This window comes from Sceloporus occidentalis, unplaced genomic scaffold (genome assembly GCF_023333645.1).
Source record: "Sceloporus occidentalis isolate IW3139 unplaced genomic scaffold, rSceOcc1.0.p SCAF_2, whole genome shotgun sequence".
Lineage (NCBI taxonomy): Eukaryota > Metazoa > Chordata > Lepidosauria > Squamata > Phrynosomatidae > Sceloporus > Sceloporus occidentalis.
Window position 1 is genome coordinate 202,119,240 of NW_028316982.1, and position 20,219 is coordinate 202,139,458.

Genomic DNA, 20,219 nt, shown 5'->3' on the forward strand with positions numbered 1-20,219 from the left:
AAAGACTGGTTTTCTGACTCCAGTTCAGCTACTTTTTTCTCAAATGTACCAATAGCTTTATCTTTTTGTTCAATAGTTAGTTTCATTTCTGCTATTGAAACATCCTGTTCTTTATTTTTCTCTTTAAAAGCATCTAGCTTTTCTGTTAAGTCACTATACTTCTTTAAGACGTCCTCTAGCTTACGTTCAGTTAGTAAAAGCTTTTTATCTAGTTCCTTATTCAGGTCTTTCTCTTGAATTAAACTCATATTCTCTATTAGTTCTAGCCTCGTCGTATCAGCCATGCTCCGCTTGAGTTAACGGTTTCAGTTGATTCTCTGGCTTTTTTCCGCTGTTGTTCGTTTCCGTAGCAACCTGGGCTTCAGGCCTCTGTCTCTGGGCGGATTTCCTCTCTCGCGTTGACAGTTTTCCCGTTCAAAAACAACTTTTTCGGTTTTGACATTTCATGTAGTGCAATTCATCTGAAGGTGCCCTTTTTAGTCCACATTTGTAACCATTTTTATTGGCATGGGACTTTCAAATTAACGATTTATAAGCCACCCAGGAAGTTTTATACCATCGCTAAAGGGCAGTACATTAAGTGCTCCAAATAAACAAACAAATAAATGAACAAACTGTAGCAAATGTCTCACATCTTTCTTGGCACTATGACCCACTCCTCGCACCCACAGAACTCCAGAAAATTAGCAAGCTTATGGCACAGATATATCTTAGGTGATTCCCCCCAGACTGAATCCCTTCTCCCACAGAAACCATTTCTTTTTTAATTTTTTTTATATCAAATAGACAAACATATATACATACAAACACATATACATGTACATACATACTGCCCATTCCCCTTATACATATATGTAGACACATATATATGCCTATAAACATTTATCCTGTCTATTATCTACATATTACATATATTACCTGCAATTTTCCAACCTATTTTTACTTTCATTCTATATATTCTCTTCTTAATAGTTTTTTTTCCTTTTCTTATGTCATTACTTGATTTACTCATTGACTTTTCTCTATATTCTTTTTCCAATATTTAATTACTAGATCCCATTCTTTTTCTTCCTCCTCGTCATCTTCCTTTTCTCCTTTCAGACTTTTGGAAAGTTTATCAGCCTCTCTCATATCCAATAATTTCCTCAAGCATTGTTCTAATGTTGACGTTTCTACTGTTTTCCACTTTTGTACATGTTATATATGATGTAATCTTATATAATACTAATTTTGAATATTTTTTTCTAAGTCTTTCCCCAATCTATATGTCAAGTTTAGAAGGTACAGCTCTGGACTTATTTGGAATGTCTTTCCTAAAATATTCATTATAGCTGTATGTACCATATTCCAAAACTGTTTCACTTTTTTACAAGTCCACCAGATGTGGTAATACAATCCTTCTGTTTTTTTACACTTCCAGCATAGCTTATTTATATTCTTATAAATTTTTGCTAGCTTAGATGGTGTTAAATGCCACATGTAAAACATTTTATAATAATTTTCTTTTAGATTTTGTCCCAACGTGAACTTGTTAGTTTTATACCAAGATTTTTCCCATTGTTCCAAATTTATATTATGTTGCATAATTTGACTCCATTTAATCATAGTTACTTTTATACACTCTTGTTCTAAATCTCGTCTTAATAATACATCATATTTAAAAAAATTATTTCCCTTTTCAAAGATTATTTTATCCAAGTTCATTTTTGGATTTTTCTCTTCCTACAAGTTTCAAATCCGTTTTGAGTCTTTCTTCTACTTGTTTATATGGAAACCAATCTATTTTTATCCCTTCTTTCTCTAATTTTTCTCTTGTTCTTAATTTAAAGGTCAGTATTTTGTCCTCTTCCAATAATTGCTCATATGTTACCCACTGTTCTTTTACATTTTTAAATCTGTCAAAATAAGCTTCTTGTGGTGATGTCCACATTGGGATTTTAAAATATATTTTTCCTACATTATTCCCAGATTTTCAAAAGTCCTCTTTTAATACCATGATTATTAAACTCCTTATTCTCTTTCTGTTTTCCATATATTAAATATGCATGCCATCCATGCTTTATGCTGTGACCTTCTAGGTTTAATACTCTTTCCTTTTTCAAATATATCCAATCTTCAAGCCATCCCATCCCACATGCATAATAGTATTTTTCAAATCACTGAGAACAGCACCCACAGAATTCTAGGAAATTAGCAAACTTATGACACAGATATCTTAGGCGATTGTCCCAGACTGAATCCCTTCTCCCACAGAAACAATTTCAAACAAGCTACACAATTTCTCATGAAAGATTTCCCCCCAAGCAAAGTAGCACTTATTACGCCAATTAGTGAGGTTTTTTTCCACCCCCTTTTCAGTATGCATACTGTGGGAAGAAGGCAATATTTGTATATAAGAAGGCATTAGAGCAGCTGTTCTCAACCTGTGGGTCGCGACCACTTTGGGGGTCAAGCGACCTTTTCACAGGGGTCGCCTAAGACCATCGGAAAACATATACATTACGCTCTCCTTATCCACGGATTTAAGCATCCATGGATTGAAAATCTTCAAAAAAAAGTATAAATTCCAAATAGCAAACCTTGACTGTCCATTTTATAAGAGACACCATTTTGCTATGCCACTGTATTTAATGGGACTTTAGCATCCACAGATTTTGTTATCCACAGGGGGTCTTGGAACCAAACCCCAGAGGATACCAAGGGCCCACTGTATTTCTGATGGTCTTAGAACCGAGAACATGGTTGGCAACAGCCCTATTTATCTTATTCAGGCTTTACTGTTGGATGGTGCCAGGTCTCTCTCCATTCGTTGTTACTAGACTGGCCCATCTCCGTCAGCTCTCCACACTCCTAAACAGGGAAGATCCTATAATGTATGCTGTCACTATGACAGATAGTGGACATGTGCATTAAGGAAGAGGGGCAGCAGTATTTCCAAAACCCTCAAGCTCTGGAAGATTCTGACTTTGTTCAGGTGCAGAATGCAGGTATCACAAACAGATGCAACAAAGAAGTAAATTAAAAAAAACCAGAACAAGTCACTGTCATCTTGTAATTATTCTGTACTTAGGGTCCATTAGCCCATTTCCTCTAGCAACAGGAAGAGGGCTAACCTGAGTGTGTCTATGGTCCAAAACACACTACAGAAGTAATCCAGTTTGTGACAGCTTTAACTGCCCTGGCAAAGTGCTAGGGAAAGCTGGGAATTGTAGTTTATTGTGGCACCAGAGCTTTCTGACACAATTCCCTAGCATTGAACCAGGGCACTTAATTCGATCTCAAACTGGGTTATTTCTGCAGTGTGTTTTGGACCTATGTGTCACTATCCCCTACGGGGAAAAACTTTCCCAATAGATAATTTCAAGTCAGCACAAACCTGCCTTTTCTGCTACAGAACCTATAGCTTAGGTACAATAATTTAGCAAAACACACTATGTTATCATTTTCATAGCTATCTAGTATCTCAGTTTGGGTTTCAGGCTGCTCGAGACCATTAACATGAGAAAACACTATTTGGCAAGACTCTCAATGCAAACCATAACTATTCACCGGAGGCTGCTACTTTACAGTGCTCTGAAAGGCTTTCACCATTATTTCCAAGATTTCTCAGCATTTTCTACACATTCAAAGAACGCACAGGTTCTTTGCTATCACAGTTGCTTAACAAATTATGAAACTTTTACATATCTTGTTACCTGATGAACAGTACCACAGGAAGCATTCTGTTCTTCAAGACCTTTGGAATAATCATTTTTCAAATTCAGTTGATCTCTGAAATTAAATATGATTTATTTTTGGATTTGTGTTCTCACATGTGCCATAAACCAGTAAACCAAATATCTATGGAAAGCTTTCTGTTATATACTTATGTCTCTTGGGGTGGGTGTCCAAAAAGATTCTAGACATCAACTTTTCAGGTTCATCTCCATTTTCATTTACATGTGTAATTTGTGTAAGTTTTGCTCATCATGACAAACATACCACTGCCTATATTGATGGCAACTCCAATCTGTCGCCAAATTAGGTAGAAGGGAGTTCACATTGTCTTTGCACTGGTATGGCAATCTACATCCCTTCTATGGCTCCAAACCTGGATTGCTCGGGTGCTATGTTGCCAAGGTGCCTAGAGCTAGCTTAGGTGGCTAAGCTCACTTTTCATTTCAAAGCCTGGAGTTACAGAAGGAAGCAGGAATGATATCTGACTTCTCATGTCTATCATGGATGAGTTTTTTGCAATCCTACTTTCTGTCTTAGCCACCTAAGCGACCCAAGAACTGTGGATCCTTCTAGTGTATAAGCATCATAAAGCTAGTCAGTATGCCTTCTCACCCCTCAGTTTTTAAAGAATAAGCATTAGCATTTAACACTGGCCTGAAAATGCAAAATTGCTTTAATCACACTTGCTTTAATCGCCAGTAACTGAAAAGCAATTTGGTCTTCAAAAGCTTGGTTTCATTTTTTCAAAAGCATTAGTTGGTCCCATAAAGTCATCAAAATAAAACTCCAAAATATTCAGAAATGAAAAGTCTGAATCTCATACACAGTCACGGGCAATGAAGCATTCATTGGATATTATTATATTTATATTATATTATTTATAAAATGTAAAAGAGGTTTACCTTGCATTTTCAGAATCACTCATTTTGTTCCTTGATTTCCTTGGATTTTCATTCAGTCCTATGTTTAAAATAAAAACTTCATTTATTTGTATGTCTATCCTAGTCCCAAAAATAATTATCTTGGCAAAAGTTACAACTACAAGTGATCTTTTGAATATGTGTAATAACTTTAATAGCTATCAGGAAACCTTGACTCAAAGTGATAATTCCTTTCTAGCTACCATTACACTCAATATCACCTCAGATTTTCTAAACCATTTTGTCTGATGTTCAATACATCCCACTGAGGCTCACTGATCTTTTAGAAAACATCTATACATTATGTACATGTGTACACAATTTATATCATGCTTGTTCCCCAGTGTATGACCCAATGCAGTTTACAGTATAAAGATATATTCAACTTTTAACCAGTTTAAATTTAAACAGCACTAAATAAGAAGAGAAAACCATTTTAAATATGATAGATGAGAAAAAATTCAGCAATCCCACCATACATTAAAATACCTTCTGTAGCAACACTATCCTTTTGCTTCTACAATTATTCAGAACCAAAACAGCCTTTATCATTTTTGCTTTGTTGTTATTGTGTGCCTTCAAATCATTTCTGACTCAAGGTGACCCTAAGGCGAACCTGTTACGGGATTTTCTTAGCAAGATTTGTTCAGAGCTGGTTTGCCATTGCCTTCCCCTGGTACTGCTACTTAAAAACAAATTGATCAGAATGTTTCAAGTTAAATCATGCCCAACAAATCAGTAGAAAGACCCTTTATTGCCATACCTGATATAGTATTATCTTCAAGATTGACCAGTCCCACATGTTTTTACATATGCCACCTTACATCTGGATTCTAAGCTCTGTCCATAATGCTTTGTTCAATATATACATACCAGGTCCATTTATTTTATTGACTTACCTGAGGTAGATTCTGAAAGCTGATCTTTGTTTTCTTTAGTTAACGTATTAGCTGCCACCTATTAAAAGATAAAATGTGATTTAAAAGATGAAATGTGTTAATTTTCCACCACTGATTTTATTAGATGAAGACAATTTTGTTCAACCAAAATAAATATTTAAAGTATGATACTCATTATATATCTAAAGGAGGTGACTGGGATCTGGGATGCCTTATGCCAAATAAAGTTTGTTAGTCTTTAAAGTGTCCCAAGACAATGTTGTACTTTTTGTTGCAACAAACTAACACAACCAAAGTTAAAACAGTATGCATGGGTGTTAGGTTTGACAAAAAAATGTCCAATGCCTACAATACTATTGCCATTATATTTCTTCCATCTGTGGCTTATAAAAAGGAATTTAAGAACACAAGAATCATACTTGAGCAGGACGGGAATACAACTGCAGCCTCCATCTCAAAATTACCGGCAACTGATATACAGAATCATACTGATACTAGAAGTGAAATATAGCTATCCTGGATAGCAGTTATCTATAGCCCTGATTTCTGTGAATTTACCTACTTCCCTTTTTTTCAAAGCCATCCAATTTGATAGCTATCAACAAATCTGTTTCAGTACTTTAAGGTGGTGCCTTCCAGAACTCTTACTTCTAAGATAAACTACTTGGAAAAGAAAGCCAGCTAGCTCAGGTTACAGTTTATGTTGCAGTGAGCTTCTCCGCTTTTGACTGATAGGAAGAATTTTTTAAAAAGGGAGGGGGTAATCAAGCATCGAATTAATATTTTGTTTCTTCCTGCCTTTGTTTCTTGCTTTTGTTTCTCCTTGCGTCTGCAGAGCATTCCACCCATCGAAATGGAGGTCTCTTATTTTGTTTTGCTCCTGCTTACTTTGCTGACCTTCAGTCTAAATCTTTCTCTTACTTTCATTTCCCTAAATGACTCTTTCCTCTTTCAGCCCTGCCTTTAAAAATTACTTTCATACTCACAGCCAAACCCAAGCTGAGCCAACTGGTTTCTCATACTCAGATAACTTTTAAAACACCTTCAAATGGGTACATTTGCAGCAACTTTTTGTCTCTGTATTTCAAATTCTTTAACGCCTTTAAGAGCACATACAGCAGAGCTCTATCTTTCTAGGCTGAATTTAGCCATTGTTTTTCACAGCAATGAACAACCTTGACTCTCACAGGCATTTAACTTTACGTTTTTATTTTTTTACTCTGGGTCACTATGAAGGACAAATTGTTAGTAACACTTTACAACTGGCTTAAACTGTTTGATCACATTCACTTGTTGGTTGTTACATGTATTTACAGAAGTGATAATGTTTTTCAAATGTTTACATTTCTTGATTTATTGCATTTTCTAGCAAGGCAATCTTTCTTTTTGTGGGGCTGATGAGAAAAGGATATATATAAGGTGTAACAAACATGTTGCTACTTTGACTGGGAGGTACTATCTTTTTCGATTCTCTGTTTCTTCACTTTCTCTTTCTGTAAGGTTCATCAGTCAATAATAAGTATGGTTCTACTTTTTTTGTTATGTGTCTATAAACGTTATTACATACAACTATTAGAGATGTGAGGATTCTTAATTAAGAGGATGCAAGGCTGAAGATGCATGGCCAAGACCATGCATCATTGGCAGCAATGTGTAGGTTTATGATAACAGACCTATGTCACTGACAGTTACACAAACATGTTATAGAAATGTGATGATGTGTAACAGGACACCATTCAAAATGCCCTGTTGCGCAATGGGGTCTCCCACTGCACAGCAAAACATTGTAAAGAATGAGGATATTTTTCTGGTTGGTTGCAGAACACCCCTGACTTTCCACTGCGTTGTGCTCTGGATTACTGGCATACAATGGATTTCTTTCCAACTGTTCCCCTGCACCCAATGTCACTGCACATGGGCAGCCTGTGCAATTGAATGTCACAGTATTGTTCATCATGACCTCTGTGCAACAGCCACCATGTTGCTCGCTGCACTTGTGCAATGGTTCAAATGTTGCAGCCACAACACTTGTGTCCTGAAAATATAACCACTGCACAATGCTGGAGTTCTAAACCACACAATTATAAATTGGTTTACAAAGTCACCAGTTTCTGAAGACACAGGTTCACAGTCTGGTGCTACTCCTGGACTCAGCCTTGAAACTTGAGGCCTAAGGTTCTGTGATGACGAGAAGTGCTTTTGCAATTTAAAGCTTGTGCACCAACTAGATCCATTCCTTAAGACACCAGATCTGGCCATAATGGTGCATGCGTTATAACATGCTCTACTTGAGGCTGCTTTTCAAGAGTATTTGGAAACTTCAGCTGGTCCAGAGCTGCAGGCAGACTGTTAACTGGGGCAGTTTATGGACACCATACTACACCTCCTTTGAAACAGCTTCATGGGCTGCCTGTTTGTTTTGGGGCACAATTTAAAGTTCTGGCTGTGATGTATAAAGCCCTATATGGCTCAGGTCCAGACTATCTGGCAGACTGTATCTTCCTGTATGAGCCAGTCCAGGTGTGAAATCATCAAATGAGACCCTTCTTTCACACCCACCACTATCACAAGTATGGTTGGTGAGGACACAAAAGATGGCCTTTTCAGGGGCTGTTCCTAAATTCTTGAATTTTCACAGGAACGCCAAAAGGCCCTCCTCATTGTTCAATCATGCACACACCATTTTCCTTGCTCTCCAAAATTTAAGAATGACCAGAAACTTAAACTGACTCATAATTCTTGCCTGGAGCAATGTTTGTTAGCCATTTCTTCTAGCAAACTGGTCTGAACACACCAGCTACACGAACAATTAAAAGGGACATAAGCTGCATTATATTTACTACTGTTTGCTTCCTACTACACCCAGGATCTAGCAAGTTAGCACAGGCACTAGAATCCAAGCAATAACATTTAATCTGTGTTTGTCTTTCTCTTTTACCAGGTAATCCATTTTCCACATATGAAAGAGCTTGAACTCCTGCTCTCTAGCTGGAGTTAGCTCCAAAATGTTTCAGACTCTCAAATCATAGATATTCTTCCTTCTACCAGGTGAACAACATAAACATCAGTTCCTCATCTCATGAAGAAACAAAATTTTGTCCAATATTATTCTTTGTACTGAAAAGTTATGGGAACCTATAGTTCAAACCAGTAAGCAAGAATGTTTTTGTTTAGTGGGACTATTTCCATCATTTTAGTAGTTAATGTCACATAGTTAAAGTTACACAGTTTAACTATAGAGACATCTGCACAGCTCTACAAGTAATTCACATTACTAGTCCATATTTGGAGAAGGTAGCCTTATCATTTTTAATCACATATGAGTTTTTTAACCAGTTACCTTTTTGCCATTGGTCTAGTAATTTGTTTCCCCTAAAGGTCAGACAAGTTTCAATTTAATGAAAGACAGGGAAACAAACTTAGTCCACAGTACAAAAGTAGCAAGGTAAGGGAATAGCAGTACAAATCACAGAAAAATCAGAAGAAAGAAAAATCAGAAGAAAGAAAAATCATTCTTCAAAACTACATTCGAGTCTGAGCAGAAAATGATCACTTATCAGTAATGTCAGTTTAACAACTAGCCTCCTTACCTTTGTTTGCTTTTGTTGACAGAAGTGGTTGTGCAAATCAAGATGTTTTCTCTTTTCAGTGTCAGATTTCTTTGATTCAATATTAACGGAAGTAGATTCTGAAGAACTAAAAAAAAATCATTCAAGTGATAGCAGACTGAAGCTTTCGCACAGAAGTAAAACAGCAGACACTTGAAAGAAAAGTTTCCCAAATATTGTCAACCAGGATCTGGAATAGTATTCCAACTTAGTTACCCTCCCCAGATATAGAGATACTTTCCCCTCATTTGTCTATTCTTCCCCGCCTATGTTTCTGCCTTTAAATGCTTTTAATGTTCTTAATGTTTTTATACTATTATTGTTTAATTCTGTTTTAGTACTGGGTATGGGGGGGCGGTAGGTCTAGGGTTTGATTTTTAACTCTATTGTAATTGATGTATTTTATTGTTGTAACCTGCCCGGATTCTTCGTGATTGGGCAGGCTATAAATAAATATTATTATTATTATTATTATTATTATTATTATTTATGAAACCATTCTTTGCTTCTTAAGATAATTACTAACGCAAGATTTGATTAAGGTTAAGAAGCAGAGCCCTCCCTCCAGTCCATCTGGTGCCATCCAAGCACGGAGGGAGAGATGCCAGCCCAGGTCCATTGTGCCTGGCCTAGATTAAGCCCTCCCTCCAATCCATCTGCCTTGGTCCAGGTCTCAGAGGGAGAGAAGACCTGCTTCCATTTCCCCACCACCATTCCCTTCTCCTTTTGTATCATGTCTTTTTAGCCTGTAAGCCTGAGAGCAGGGAAACATCTAATTAAAAATAATCATACTTGTAAGCCATTCTAAGAGCCTTTAGGCTGAAGGTTGGGGTATAAATACCATAAATAAAAATAAATAAATTAATAACATTTATAATTGTAAGAGGGATACTGGGCTGGCTCGTCCATATAGGCGAACCAGGCAGCTGCCTAGGGCACCAAACTGCAGTGGGCACCAGAGAGAGAGAAAGAAAGAGTGGCTTTAGCCTGAGGATCATAGAATCAGGCAAGCAGAGCAGCCAACAGCACTGCCAGCCTCTGAGTAGCAGGGAGAAAGAGCTGCTTGCTGAGGCTGAAAGGAGGGAAGAAGTTTGCTGTTCTCTGCTACTCCTGGGCTGCATCCACACTGGAGAATTAACCTGGTTTTGCACTGCTTTAACTTTTTCTGGCTCAAGGCTATGGAATTCTGTTAGTTGCAGTTTGTTGTGGAGTGCAGAGTGCCTCCCTTCTCCCTCCTTCCTTCCCTCTATCTTCTTTCCTTCCTTCTCTCCGTTTCCTTCCTTCTTTCCCTTTCTTTACTCCTGTCCCTCCCTCCCCCTTCCTTCTTGCCTACCTAACCCCTCCCTTCCTTCCTTCCTTCCCTCCCTCCCTCTTTCCTCCTGTCCCTCCCTCCCCTCCTTCCTTCTTTCTTACCTTCCCCCTTTCTTCCTTCTTCCTTCCTTCCCCCCTCCCTCCTTCTTCTCTTCCTTCCTTCCTTCCTTCCTCTCTCTCTTGCCAAGAGAGAGACTTGTTCAGGAAAGGCTTGCCATGGCCTTCCTCTGAGGCTGAGAGAGTGTGACTCCCCAAAGCCACCATTTCTTCCTCCCCCATTTCTCCCCCCCCCCCAATAACTCCTTCTCCTTCCCAGACTTGGGCGCCATTCCTTCCCTATCCACCCACTTTTAATAATAATAATAATAATAATAAGTTTTATTATATACCGCCCAATCACTGGGAATCCGAGCGGTTTACAACAGAGGGGATAATAGACGGTTCCCTGCCCTCAGGCTTACAATCTAAAAGACACGACACAATAGGAGAAGGGAATGGTGAGGGGGGGAGGGAATCAGGTCCAGTATTCTTCTCTCCCTCTGAGGCCTGGACCAAAGCAGATGGACCGGAGGGAGGGCTCTTCTTCTTCAGGCTAGCCCTGATGGAGCTGGGCCAGCCTATTCTCTCCCTCACAGGTTGAAGGATGACAATTATGGAGAGAGGGGCCTCTTTCTTCAGGCTAGCCCCTGATGATGCTGGGCCAGCCTACTCTCTCCCTCAGAGGCCAAAAGATGACAGTTATGGAGGGAGGGGCCTCTATCTTCATGCTAGCCCCGATGGAACTGGGCCAGCCTATTTTCTCCCTTACAGGCCGAAAGATGACAGTTAAGGAGGGAGGAGCCTCTATCTTCAGGCTAGCCCCGATGGAACTGGGCCAGCCTACTCTCTCCCTTACAGGCTGAAAGATGACAGTTAGGGAGGGAGGAGCCTCTTTCTTCAGGCTAGCCCCGATGGAACTGGGCCAGCCTACTCTCTCCCTCAGAGGCCGAAAGATGACAGTTAGGGAGGGAGGAGCCTCTTTCTTCAGGCCAGCCCCTGATGGAACTGGGCCAGCCTTCTCTCTCCCTCAGAGGCCGAAAGATGACAGTTAGGGAGGGAGGAGCCTCTTTCTTCAGGCCAGCCCCTGATGGAACTGGGCCAGCCTACTCTCTCCCTCAGAGGCCGAAAGATGACAGGGAGGGAGGAGCCTCTTTCTTCAGGCTAGCCCCTGATGGAACTGGGCCAGCCTACTCTCTCCCTCAGAGGCTGAAAGATGACTTTTGCCTCCCTTCCCACTCACCCACCCTTTTCTCTGATTCCTAGACCCCCTTGTTGTTGTTGTTGTTGTTGTTGTTGTTTGTTGCTGTGTGTCCTCAAGTCCTTTCTGCCTCCTGGCCACCCTCTCTTTGGGTTTCCTTGGCAAGGATTGTTCAGAGGAGGCTCACTATGGCCTTCCTCTGAGGCTGAGAGAGTGTGACTCTCCCAAAGTACCCAGTGGGTTTCCATGGCCGAGCTGGGATTTGAACCCAGAGTCATAGTCCAATGCTCAAACAACTAGTCCACACTGGCTCCAACAATCCACTTTAAAAGCTTGGTCTTCTTCCCCACTGTCTTCATCGCAAAAGGCACCACAAAATGGAAGACATTCAAGAAAAAGAAAGGACAGGACTCACGAAAAGCTTTTTTAAGTCATGCTCAAAATGCATGCTTTTTAGTCATGCTCAAAATGGAGAATATTTTAGAAAACCTCCTAACAGAAGGTTGGAATGGAGGACATGTTCTGGAAGAGGAGGCGATCCGCCCTGCTCTGAGGCGAATCTACCATGGGGTTTTCTTGGCAATGTGAATTCAGAGAAGCTTTGCCATGGCCTTCTTCTAAGGCTAAGAGAGTGTGGCTTGCCCACTCTTGGTGGTGTTATTGTTATTATTATTATAGTTTATTTCTAAAGCGCTGTAAATGGTGTGCCTGCTATGTGTCTTTTCTTTCTCGCCCTGAAGCCATTCCCATCTTTGTTTCATAGGCTGCATCTACACTGCAGAAATAATGCAATTTGATACCATTTTAACTGCTCTGGCTCCATGCTATGGAATCCTGGGATTTGGATTTTTGGAGGAGAATTCACCTCAGTCAGAGAGCAGTGGAGCCACGACAAACTACAAATCCCAGAGCTCCATAGCATGGAACTTGCAGGATGACCAGATGTCCTCTTTTTCTGGGGTATATCTTACATTTCAGTCCAGGAGGAATTCCAAAACTGTCCTCCCTTTTGAGCATCACTAAGACACATGAATATATGAGGGGTTTTAGCTTTTACTTAGTCATGTCCTCCATTTTACTTGAAAGACCTACATTTTGCAGTGCCTTGTCCTCCTTTGCAGTTAGGACAGCCGGTCACTGTGGGAACCAAGGGCACCTAAAGTGGTGTCAAGCTATGTTAATTCTGCAGTGTGGCAGCAGCCCTGGTCCTCTCACCTGGTGACCCTACTGGTTTTCTTCTCTTTCTTGAGACACCCTTTTCTGCCCCTTGGGTGAAGATTTTTAGTTTTTATGGGTCATAGATGGACCACTATTACCCCACAAATTCATGGGGATGGGATCCAGATTTTTCCACATCATTAGAATGAATAATGTTTCCAGCTTGCAAAAGGAATATGTATGCATTAGTCTCCATTCCAAATATCTCAGCAATAAAAAAAGTCTTTAACCTGTAAAAACCTAATTGGCTTTTTGACTAATTCTCAATACTGTAGCAAGAGATTGGAACCTACGTTTTATGTCATGTTTAGCTTTAACAAACGAAACTGCGGAAATCAAGGGGTTAAAATAGTTATGAGGGGCGACAGGGGTGCCAAAATATTTCTCACCTAGGGTGGCAAAATACCTAGAGCCGGCCCTGGAGGGATAATCTTGAAGACATACCCTAATATTTACCAAAATGCTGAGTTCACATGCATACAATTTTTTTAACAATGGAATGAAACTTACTTTTTATGAAAGACCCATTTCTTCATTCTGTGTTTACTCTGTTTCACACCTAAATAAGTTTTTAAAAACAATCAAGTCACTGAATAATTGACAGTCAAAATATGATTGAAAGATAGTCTTAAAGGGAAAATAGTACCTCTAATTTCTTCCATTTGTTTTTTCAGTTTCTCATGTTGTTGAGTAAGATCGTTAATTCCTTCAGGATTATCTCTGCACAGCTCCTGACCTTTCTCATTGGCCTGTAGAGCTTTTGTATGTTCTCCCAGGAGCGACAGAGCATCACAAAATCGATAATGCCCCTACAAAGATCAATAAACAAAATATTAAACACTGTCCTTCAGTGGCATCATTAGGTGGGTGGATGTGGCTTGCACTGGGTGACACCCAAGAAGAGGGGTGAGGCCCAGTTGGGCCCTCCTCCAGCTGTGCTCTTCTTAGCTTTGCCACAACGGCGGAAACCTAATAATGTAGAGATTGTCACAACCACAGCCAAGGAGAGGGCCGAGCGCGCCCTTTTGACCACCACCTGCCAGCCCCATCCAGATTGGGTAACACTGGGGTGGAATTGCCACTGCTGCCCCTAAACAGTATGATTTGACAAATATACAATTTCACTCTTTACAACATACAGTGTGTTTGTTTTTCTCATATCTAACAGCTCAATCCTATGTAAATTTGTGGATCACATTTAATATAGTTTACACTTATGCAGCTATTCACAGGATGGCACTGTAAGTACAGCACTACTCCTATGTGTATTAAAGACATTTAAGCATGCTTTACAAACGTTTGTTTTCAGTTGTGCTGGCATCAGGGGGATTCACAGAAGTCAAATAACACCTGACCCTTCAAATATAATCACTGCTTATTCTTTTTTGTAATCTGCACGGGGACAGCTGTACAATTCATGACTCAAAATATTAAAACTTTAGTCATTTTCACACATCTTTTGTTTTTTAAAACTGCAAATGTACAATGTTTGGATACAAAAATACCATATTATCAAAAAGTGGAAGAAAATTTTAACAGTTTCTCCTCTATCTGGAACTGTAGAATTCAATATTATGATTTTATTATTAGGAACAGAATATTAATTATTATTACTAACAGGATAAAACCCCAGACTCATAGAAGCCCTTTACTCAGCTATTCATGCATCTTATCTATTAAACTACCCTTGTTATTTCCAAGCCTATCAAATGAAATCAACTGGCACAGTTACTTCATAATAACAGTTTAGGTAAAGTTTATACAAGATCATCAGAGCAGGTCAGACTCAGGAAGTCACAACGGACTACTGGCAGTGGAAATCTGCCTAATATGACTGACATTCTGATTTACCCATTTCTTTCAGAACTCAATACTACATTTTACCTCAAGAATTCCAGATTGGGTAGGACAACTGATATGCTCATCTTATCTCAGAAAATCAAATTTGTCCAATCTCTCAGACATGTGTTTCACTCATGAAACCTTTGTTCCAGTGACACCTAACAGACCTCACATTTCCATCTAAAAAGCTCTCGCATTTTTTTGCGCCATTCACAAACTTGCAATCTAAGCTGAAAGACCAACACCATCTCTTTTGATAGCCTGGCTATATAAAATTTCAAATTTTCTTAACTTTCTGGCATTCAAATTTTCATTCTCTCCTGCCCTACTTCTACTTTATCTTTTTCTGTTACTATGGCCACTCCAGCCCCGATCACCTCCCCCACTCCCGGTCGGCACAGGACCATGGCAACCGGATGCCACAGTCCCAAGGCCAGCCACTGCCACAGTCCCGAATGGACTGTTGGCAAGGAGCCACTCCTAATGCAGCCGGTTTGGGCTGAAGTAGCCGGCTGCTGTGTGTCTTTGAATTAATCCGGCGGCATGCACCATATGCATGTCAAGCCCTTGGATCAAACCAAAGGTGGCACTTTTTCTCTGTTTTGGGCCTTAGTTTTAAAGTTATTACTTAAAGTCCCACTCCCCAGCCATTTCCTATGCAGTTGTAGAAAGCCCATCTATCCCACCTACAAGCCATTTTTTGAGAAGCACATGGGCTTAAGGGGAATTAGTGAACACCTCCCCAGTCCCACTGATGAGAAAGATAGAGGCAACAGACTTCCAAAAGTCTTCATATGAGCTTTCGATACAACTCTGTGTGTGTACGCAGTGGAATGCTACAACTGATGTGTAGCTACTTTAATCACTGCACTACATTATGGTCACTGGGAGGATGCCAAACCACCCAGCTACCATCTGCGCTGCTTCCCCAATCCCCAGTCACAGGAGGTACACAGGTTGGAGGGCTGACAGGCTCTATTGACATTACTTTCAAGTCACACAGGTTGAAGTATAGCATGCCACTGTGCCTCTACATTCCAGAACAACATTAGTGAGCACACAACAGGGATTTAATGTAAGAAATGTAAAATGTGAAAAAGCAAAAGAGAACTTGACCTAAAATAAATGACAAACTGTTTCAATCAAAAAGGGGGCGAGGACATCATTCCTACCTATCCATAATTGCTACATCCAGAAAACTACTCCAATGTGACAAAATCTACTCCAGTGAGGTTAACTGTTAGTGTTTTATAACTAGCAAGCAGAGCTCACAAAATGAAGTTTATCAGCATTCTGTTTACATAGTGGTTATTTTTTAAAAAACAAAATTCTATTTTTTAATGATTCATTCATAGCAACAAAAGAGGCAGAGATGTAAAATAAATGCAACTAACCTTTGGCCAGCTGGGCTTCAAAATGATGGATCTCTTCCCATCACACAGGGCTTTCCTAATAACAAAAATATATTTTAAAAAGACTATAGAAAAAAAGTTATTCAAATTGATGAGATTTTTACTTGTAAGACTTCCCTGATCACACAAGCTCTGAACAGTCTTGTATTTTGAAGTACAAAAGTGAAGTAAAATTGAGCAGACAGAGAGTAACCATATACTCTTTTCAGGAGAATTTGTGTTAATGTACAAAAATTCCCTTACTCTTCAAGGTAATGAAAGGGAAAAGTCTTTACTTTCATGATGTATAAAAGCAGTAGCTTTTTCTATGGTAGCTTTTCAGGTTACACACACTAGGGTGTCAACAGTCTCTGAAGTACACTTTGAAGTACTGAAGTAATTCAAAACGCCCTTGCAGATAATGTTTTGTAATGCTTTGACAATGTGTGCAGTAATAAACACAGTTATTGCATATGTTTCTTACAAGCGTGACCAGCCTCAAAAGAATGCAGAAACACCCACTCCATTTGCTGACTGAACAAAAAAAGTGAGTCCTCATTCAGTGTTCAATATGTACTCACAAAAAAGTGTTCAATATGAACTCTTTTAGCCATCTGGACAGTATATGTCCACCATACAAGATAATATTTCCCTCTTCCTCATTTCTTTTTCTTGTTCAGTGCTTTTTAGGCAGAAAAGGAAACAATGGAATTTAAGGGAGATAATGTTCTGTGAAGATATTTCAAAGCTAGAGTACTTAGTCCTTTGCAAAAATAAAAATAGTTTAAGAGGATACAGATATCTTCCACTGAGAGACAGCCACTGCTATCCCACAGAAAACAATTGCTTCTCCATCCAGTCAAGGAAGAAACTACTACATTAACAATCCTATACTATTTTCACAAATTACGTCCTCCCTTCATACCTGTATTAGAATACAATAAGACAGATAATTCAGCACAAACAGATAATTAAGTACTTAAATAATGACTCATGTATTTAATTTGCTTATGACATGAATGCTGAATTTGACTTTGTCAACTGCTGAACATTCATTTTCGACACTCAGTAAGCTAAAACTTCTGCAACCTTTATCCCAAAACTTGGGAATCCAAAGAACTGCTTAGTGCAAGGCTTGCACTTTCCCATTTAAATTTCTGACATTTTTGCTTTGAACAGCTAACCTCTACGCTTACAAAAAACAAAAACAAAAAAAAAAAAAAAACAAAAACAAAAACAAAAACAAAAACAAAAACAAAAAAGCTTTTTCAATACTTGTAATTCTGTCAATTACCCTGAAGCTCCTTCCATGCTTGGGTCATGGCCATTGTGTATTTTTCTCTTTAAGAATGCACTTTTTAAAGCATAATATTAATGCAGATTAAATGTGCCGGCATCCCCAAGATTCAAATCTCCAAAAACATTTTTTAAAAGAGAGGAGCACCTCAAAACATATATATATATATTACATATAAAACCTTGTAACATATTTTCCGTTTTTAAACTTGTTTTTCCAGTTCAATAAATACATTTGTTTTGCATCCTTGCATTGCATGCAGTGAGAAAAATGGAACTCACACTACTCTGGTCATTCATTCATTCTTCTCTTTGCCTTGATTAAGGCAAGCAGATGCAGGATCTGCTGAGCAACTCTGAAACATTTATTTTTAAAATGGGTTTTCCAAGAAATTAAACAGCTACCAGTATTTAGAAACTCTTACAGCCAGTGGATTTCAGAAATGAAACAAGGCACTCTGATTTCACTTAGGTAAACAATATTTTGAATTTCACAGAAAAAAAAGCATACTTACTTATACTCCCCAGTTCGAAGAAAACAGAGTGCTCTATTGCCATAAAGAAGGTGATTTTCAGGCCTTAAAAAGAAGAAGAAAAGAGTCACATTGAACTCCATTTGTGAAGTAGAAGCCTATGACTAAAGCTGTTCCATTCAATGCCACCATTACTGAAGCACTTGGGAGAGAGAGAATGGGACAAAATTAAAAGATATGAAGGCTGTCATACAGCTTCAGACATAGTCATGTCTTGTCACTATGCCAGACAAGAGAGGAAATCATGCAGTCTCTTAGTAGAGTGCATATACCCTACAGCAGAACCGTATTGTTCCAGCTCTCTCTTTGTAATATGACTTTCTTCATAGAGGAAACATTTAATCTCTAATGCATGCAAATTTCTATTCATTTATTCACTTATATGATTTGTCTCTTACCATAATTCTATTGCTTTTGTATAGGCATTAACAGCAATATCAAACTCTTCTTTAGCAAATGCTTCATTTCCCCTCTTTTTCATATTCTCACTTTTCTGTAACAAAAACATGACAATAAGATTAAGATCAACTGAAGGAATTTTCTGAAGGGCATACAGACCATTCAGAGTTTCAAATTCACCTTGAACAAAATCTTTAATTTTTTTTTAGAAGAGCCTTGTGTTACCAAAGAAATCAATAATCTGTCATTGCTGGGTATCTTCAGGAGACTCTAAGGCCAACCTTATCACAGGATTTTCTTGGCAAGTTTTGTTCAGAGGGGATTTGCCATGGCCCTCCTCCCAAAGGTGAGAAAGTGTGACTTGCCTAGGGTCACTCAGAGGGCTCCCCATGACTAAGTGGAGAGTCAAACCCTGCTCTCCAGAATTAGAGTCCAACTTATGGTATTAGTAAATGAAATACGGTAATCAAGGACACTAATGACAGAATGTTTGCAGTCAATCTTGCATTATTCAAAATGGATTGCACAAACACTTTCTAATTCAAATAATTTTCTGTGTATGTCCATGTGGATATCCTGTATTGTTTGGTTAGCACATTCTAATTAAATGAATGGGGAAATTATTCTGTGCAATAACAACAACAACAACAACAATAATAATAATAGGATTTATTTATATGCCGCCCAATCACTGGGAATCCGGGCAGCTTACAACAGAGGGGATAATAGACGGTTCCACGCCCTCAGGCTTACAATCTAAAAGACATGACACAAAAGGAGAAGGGAATGGTGAGGGGGGGGAGGGGATCAGGTCCAGCATTCTTCTCTCCCTCTGAGGCCTGGACCAAGGCAGATGGACTGGAGGGAGGGTCTTCTTCTTTAGGCTAGCCTTGGTGGAGCTGGGCCAGCCAATTCTCTCCCTCATAGGCTGAAGGATGACAGTTATGGAGGGAGGAGCCTCTTTCTTCAGGCTAGCCCTGATGGAGTTGGGCCAGACTATTCTCCCTCTCATCATAATAATAATAATAATAATAATAATAATAATAATTTGTATTCCGCCCTATGGGAAACCAATCCGGGTGGTTGACAACAGTAAAATATAAAATATAACAATTAAAAACACTTTATCCCTCCCCCCTTAAGACAGTATTAAACAGTATAACATATTAAAAACACAATATCAAAGCATAAAAACAACAATTAAAAACTAAAACCCCTGATATCATAGGCCGAAAGATGACAGTTAAGGAGGGAGGAGCCTCTTTCTTCAGGCTAGACCTGATGGAGGAAGCTCTGGGGATCCATCAGAACTGTTGTATAATGGTGATCTGCTGGTATATTTTGCATATTTAGGTTAATGTATTTTATCATTCATGAAGTATAAATTTATGTATTTTGTGAGAGTTTTGTGATGCTGCAAAAAAACCAGATAAAATCAGGGGGGGAAATTGAACAGTACAAAATAAATAATAAATAAAACTTTTATTTATATCCCGCTTTTCTGTGACAAGACAATCAAAGCGGCTTACAACACGTTAAAATCCACATTTACAAATTTATGTCCCAAATTCCCCCCTTAAAACAGGATTAAACAAGTTACAATTTAAAACATCTATTAAAAACACAATAAAAATACAGTGAGGACAGAGCGGTGGGCTGATACATGATGTGAGGGGCAGTCATTCTGTGGCCGGGCACTTTTATTCAGGAAAGGCCTGTTGGAAGAGATCCGTCTTGACAGCTTTTTTAAAGCTGTCTAAGCGGGCAATTTGACAGATCCCGTACAGCAGGTCATTCCATAGTTTGGGAGCAATTGCAGAGAAGGCCCTCTGAGAGGTAGCAGTTAGT

The 20,219-nt window shown here is 39.0% G+C and overlaps 1 protein-coding gene across 1 annotated transcript in view; it reads right to left on the reverse strand.

The window, feature by feature from the left end:
* The window catches only part of TTC3 (tetratricopeptide repeat domain 3), a 96,454-nt gene that overhangs the window by 63,839 nt on the left and 12,396 nt on the right, over positions 1 to 20,219 (reverse strand). Inside the window, exons 8-16 of the mRNA XM_089508432.1 lie at positions 18,371 to 18,465; positions 17,955 to 18,017; positions 16,147 to 16,201; positions 13,557 to 13,719; positions 13,421 to 13,469; positions 9,127 to 9,232; positions 5,537 to 5,594; positions 4,620 to 4,677; positions 3,696 to 3,771 (exon numbers count right to left, since the gene is read on the reverse strand). Of these exons, the coding sequence (XP_089364558.1) occupies positions 3,696 to 3,771; positions 4,620 to 4,677; positions 5,537 to 5,594; positions 9,127 to 9,232; positions 13,421 to 13,469; positions 13,557 to 13,719; positions 16,147 to 16,201; positions 17,955 to 18,017; positions 18,371 to 18,465 (723 nt within the window). The remainder of the gene's footprint in view (positions 1 to 3,695; positions 3,772 to 4,619; positions 4,678 to 5,536; positions 5,595 to 9,126; positions 9,233 to 13,420; positions 13,470 to 13,556; positions 13,720 to 16,146; positions 16,202 to 17,954; positions 18,018 to 18,370; positions 18,466 to 20,219) is intronic.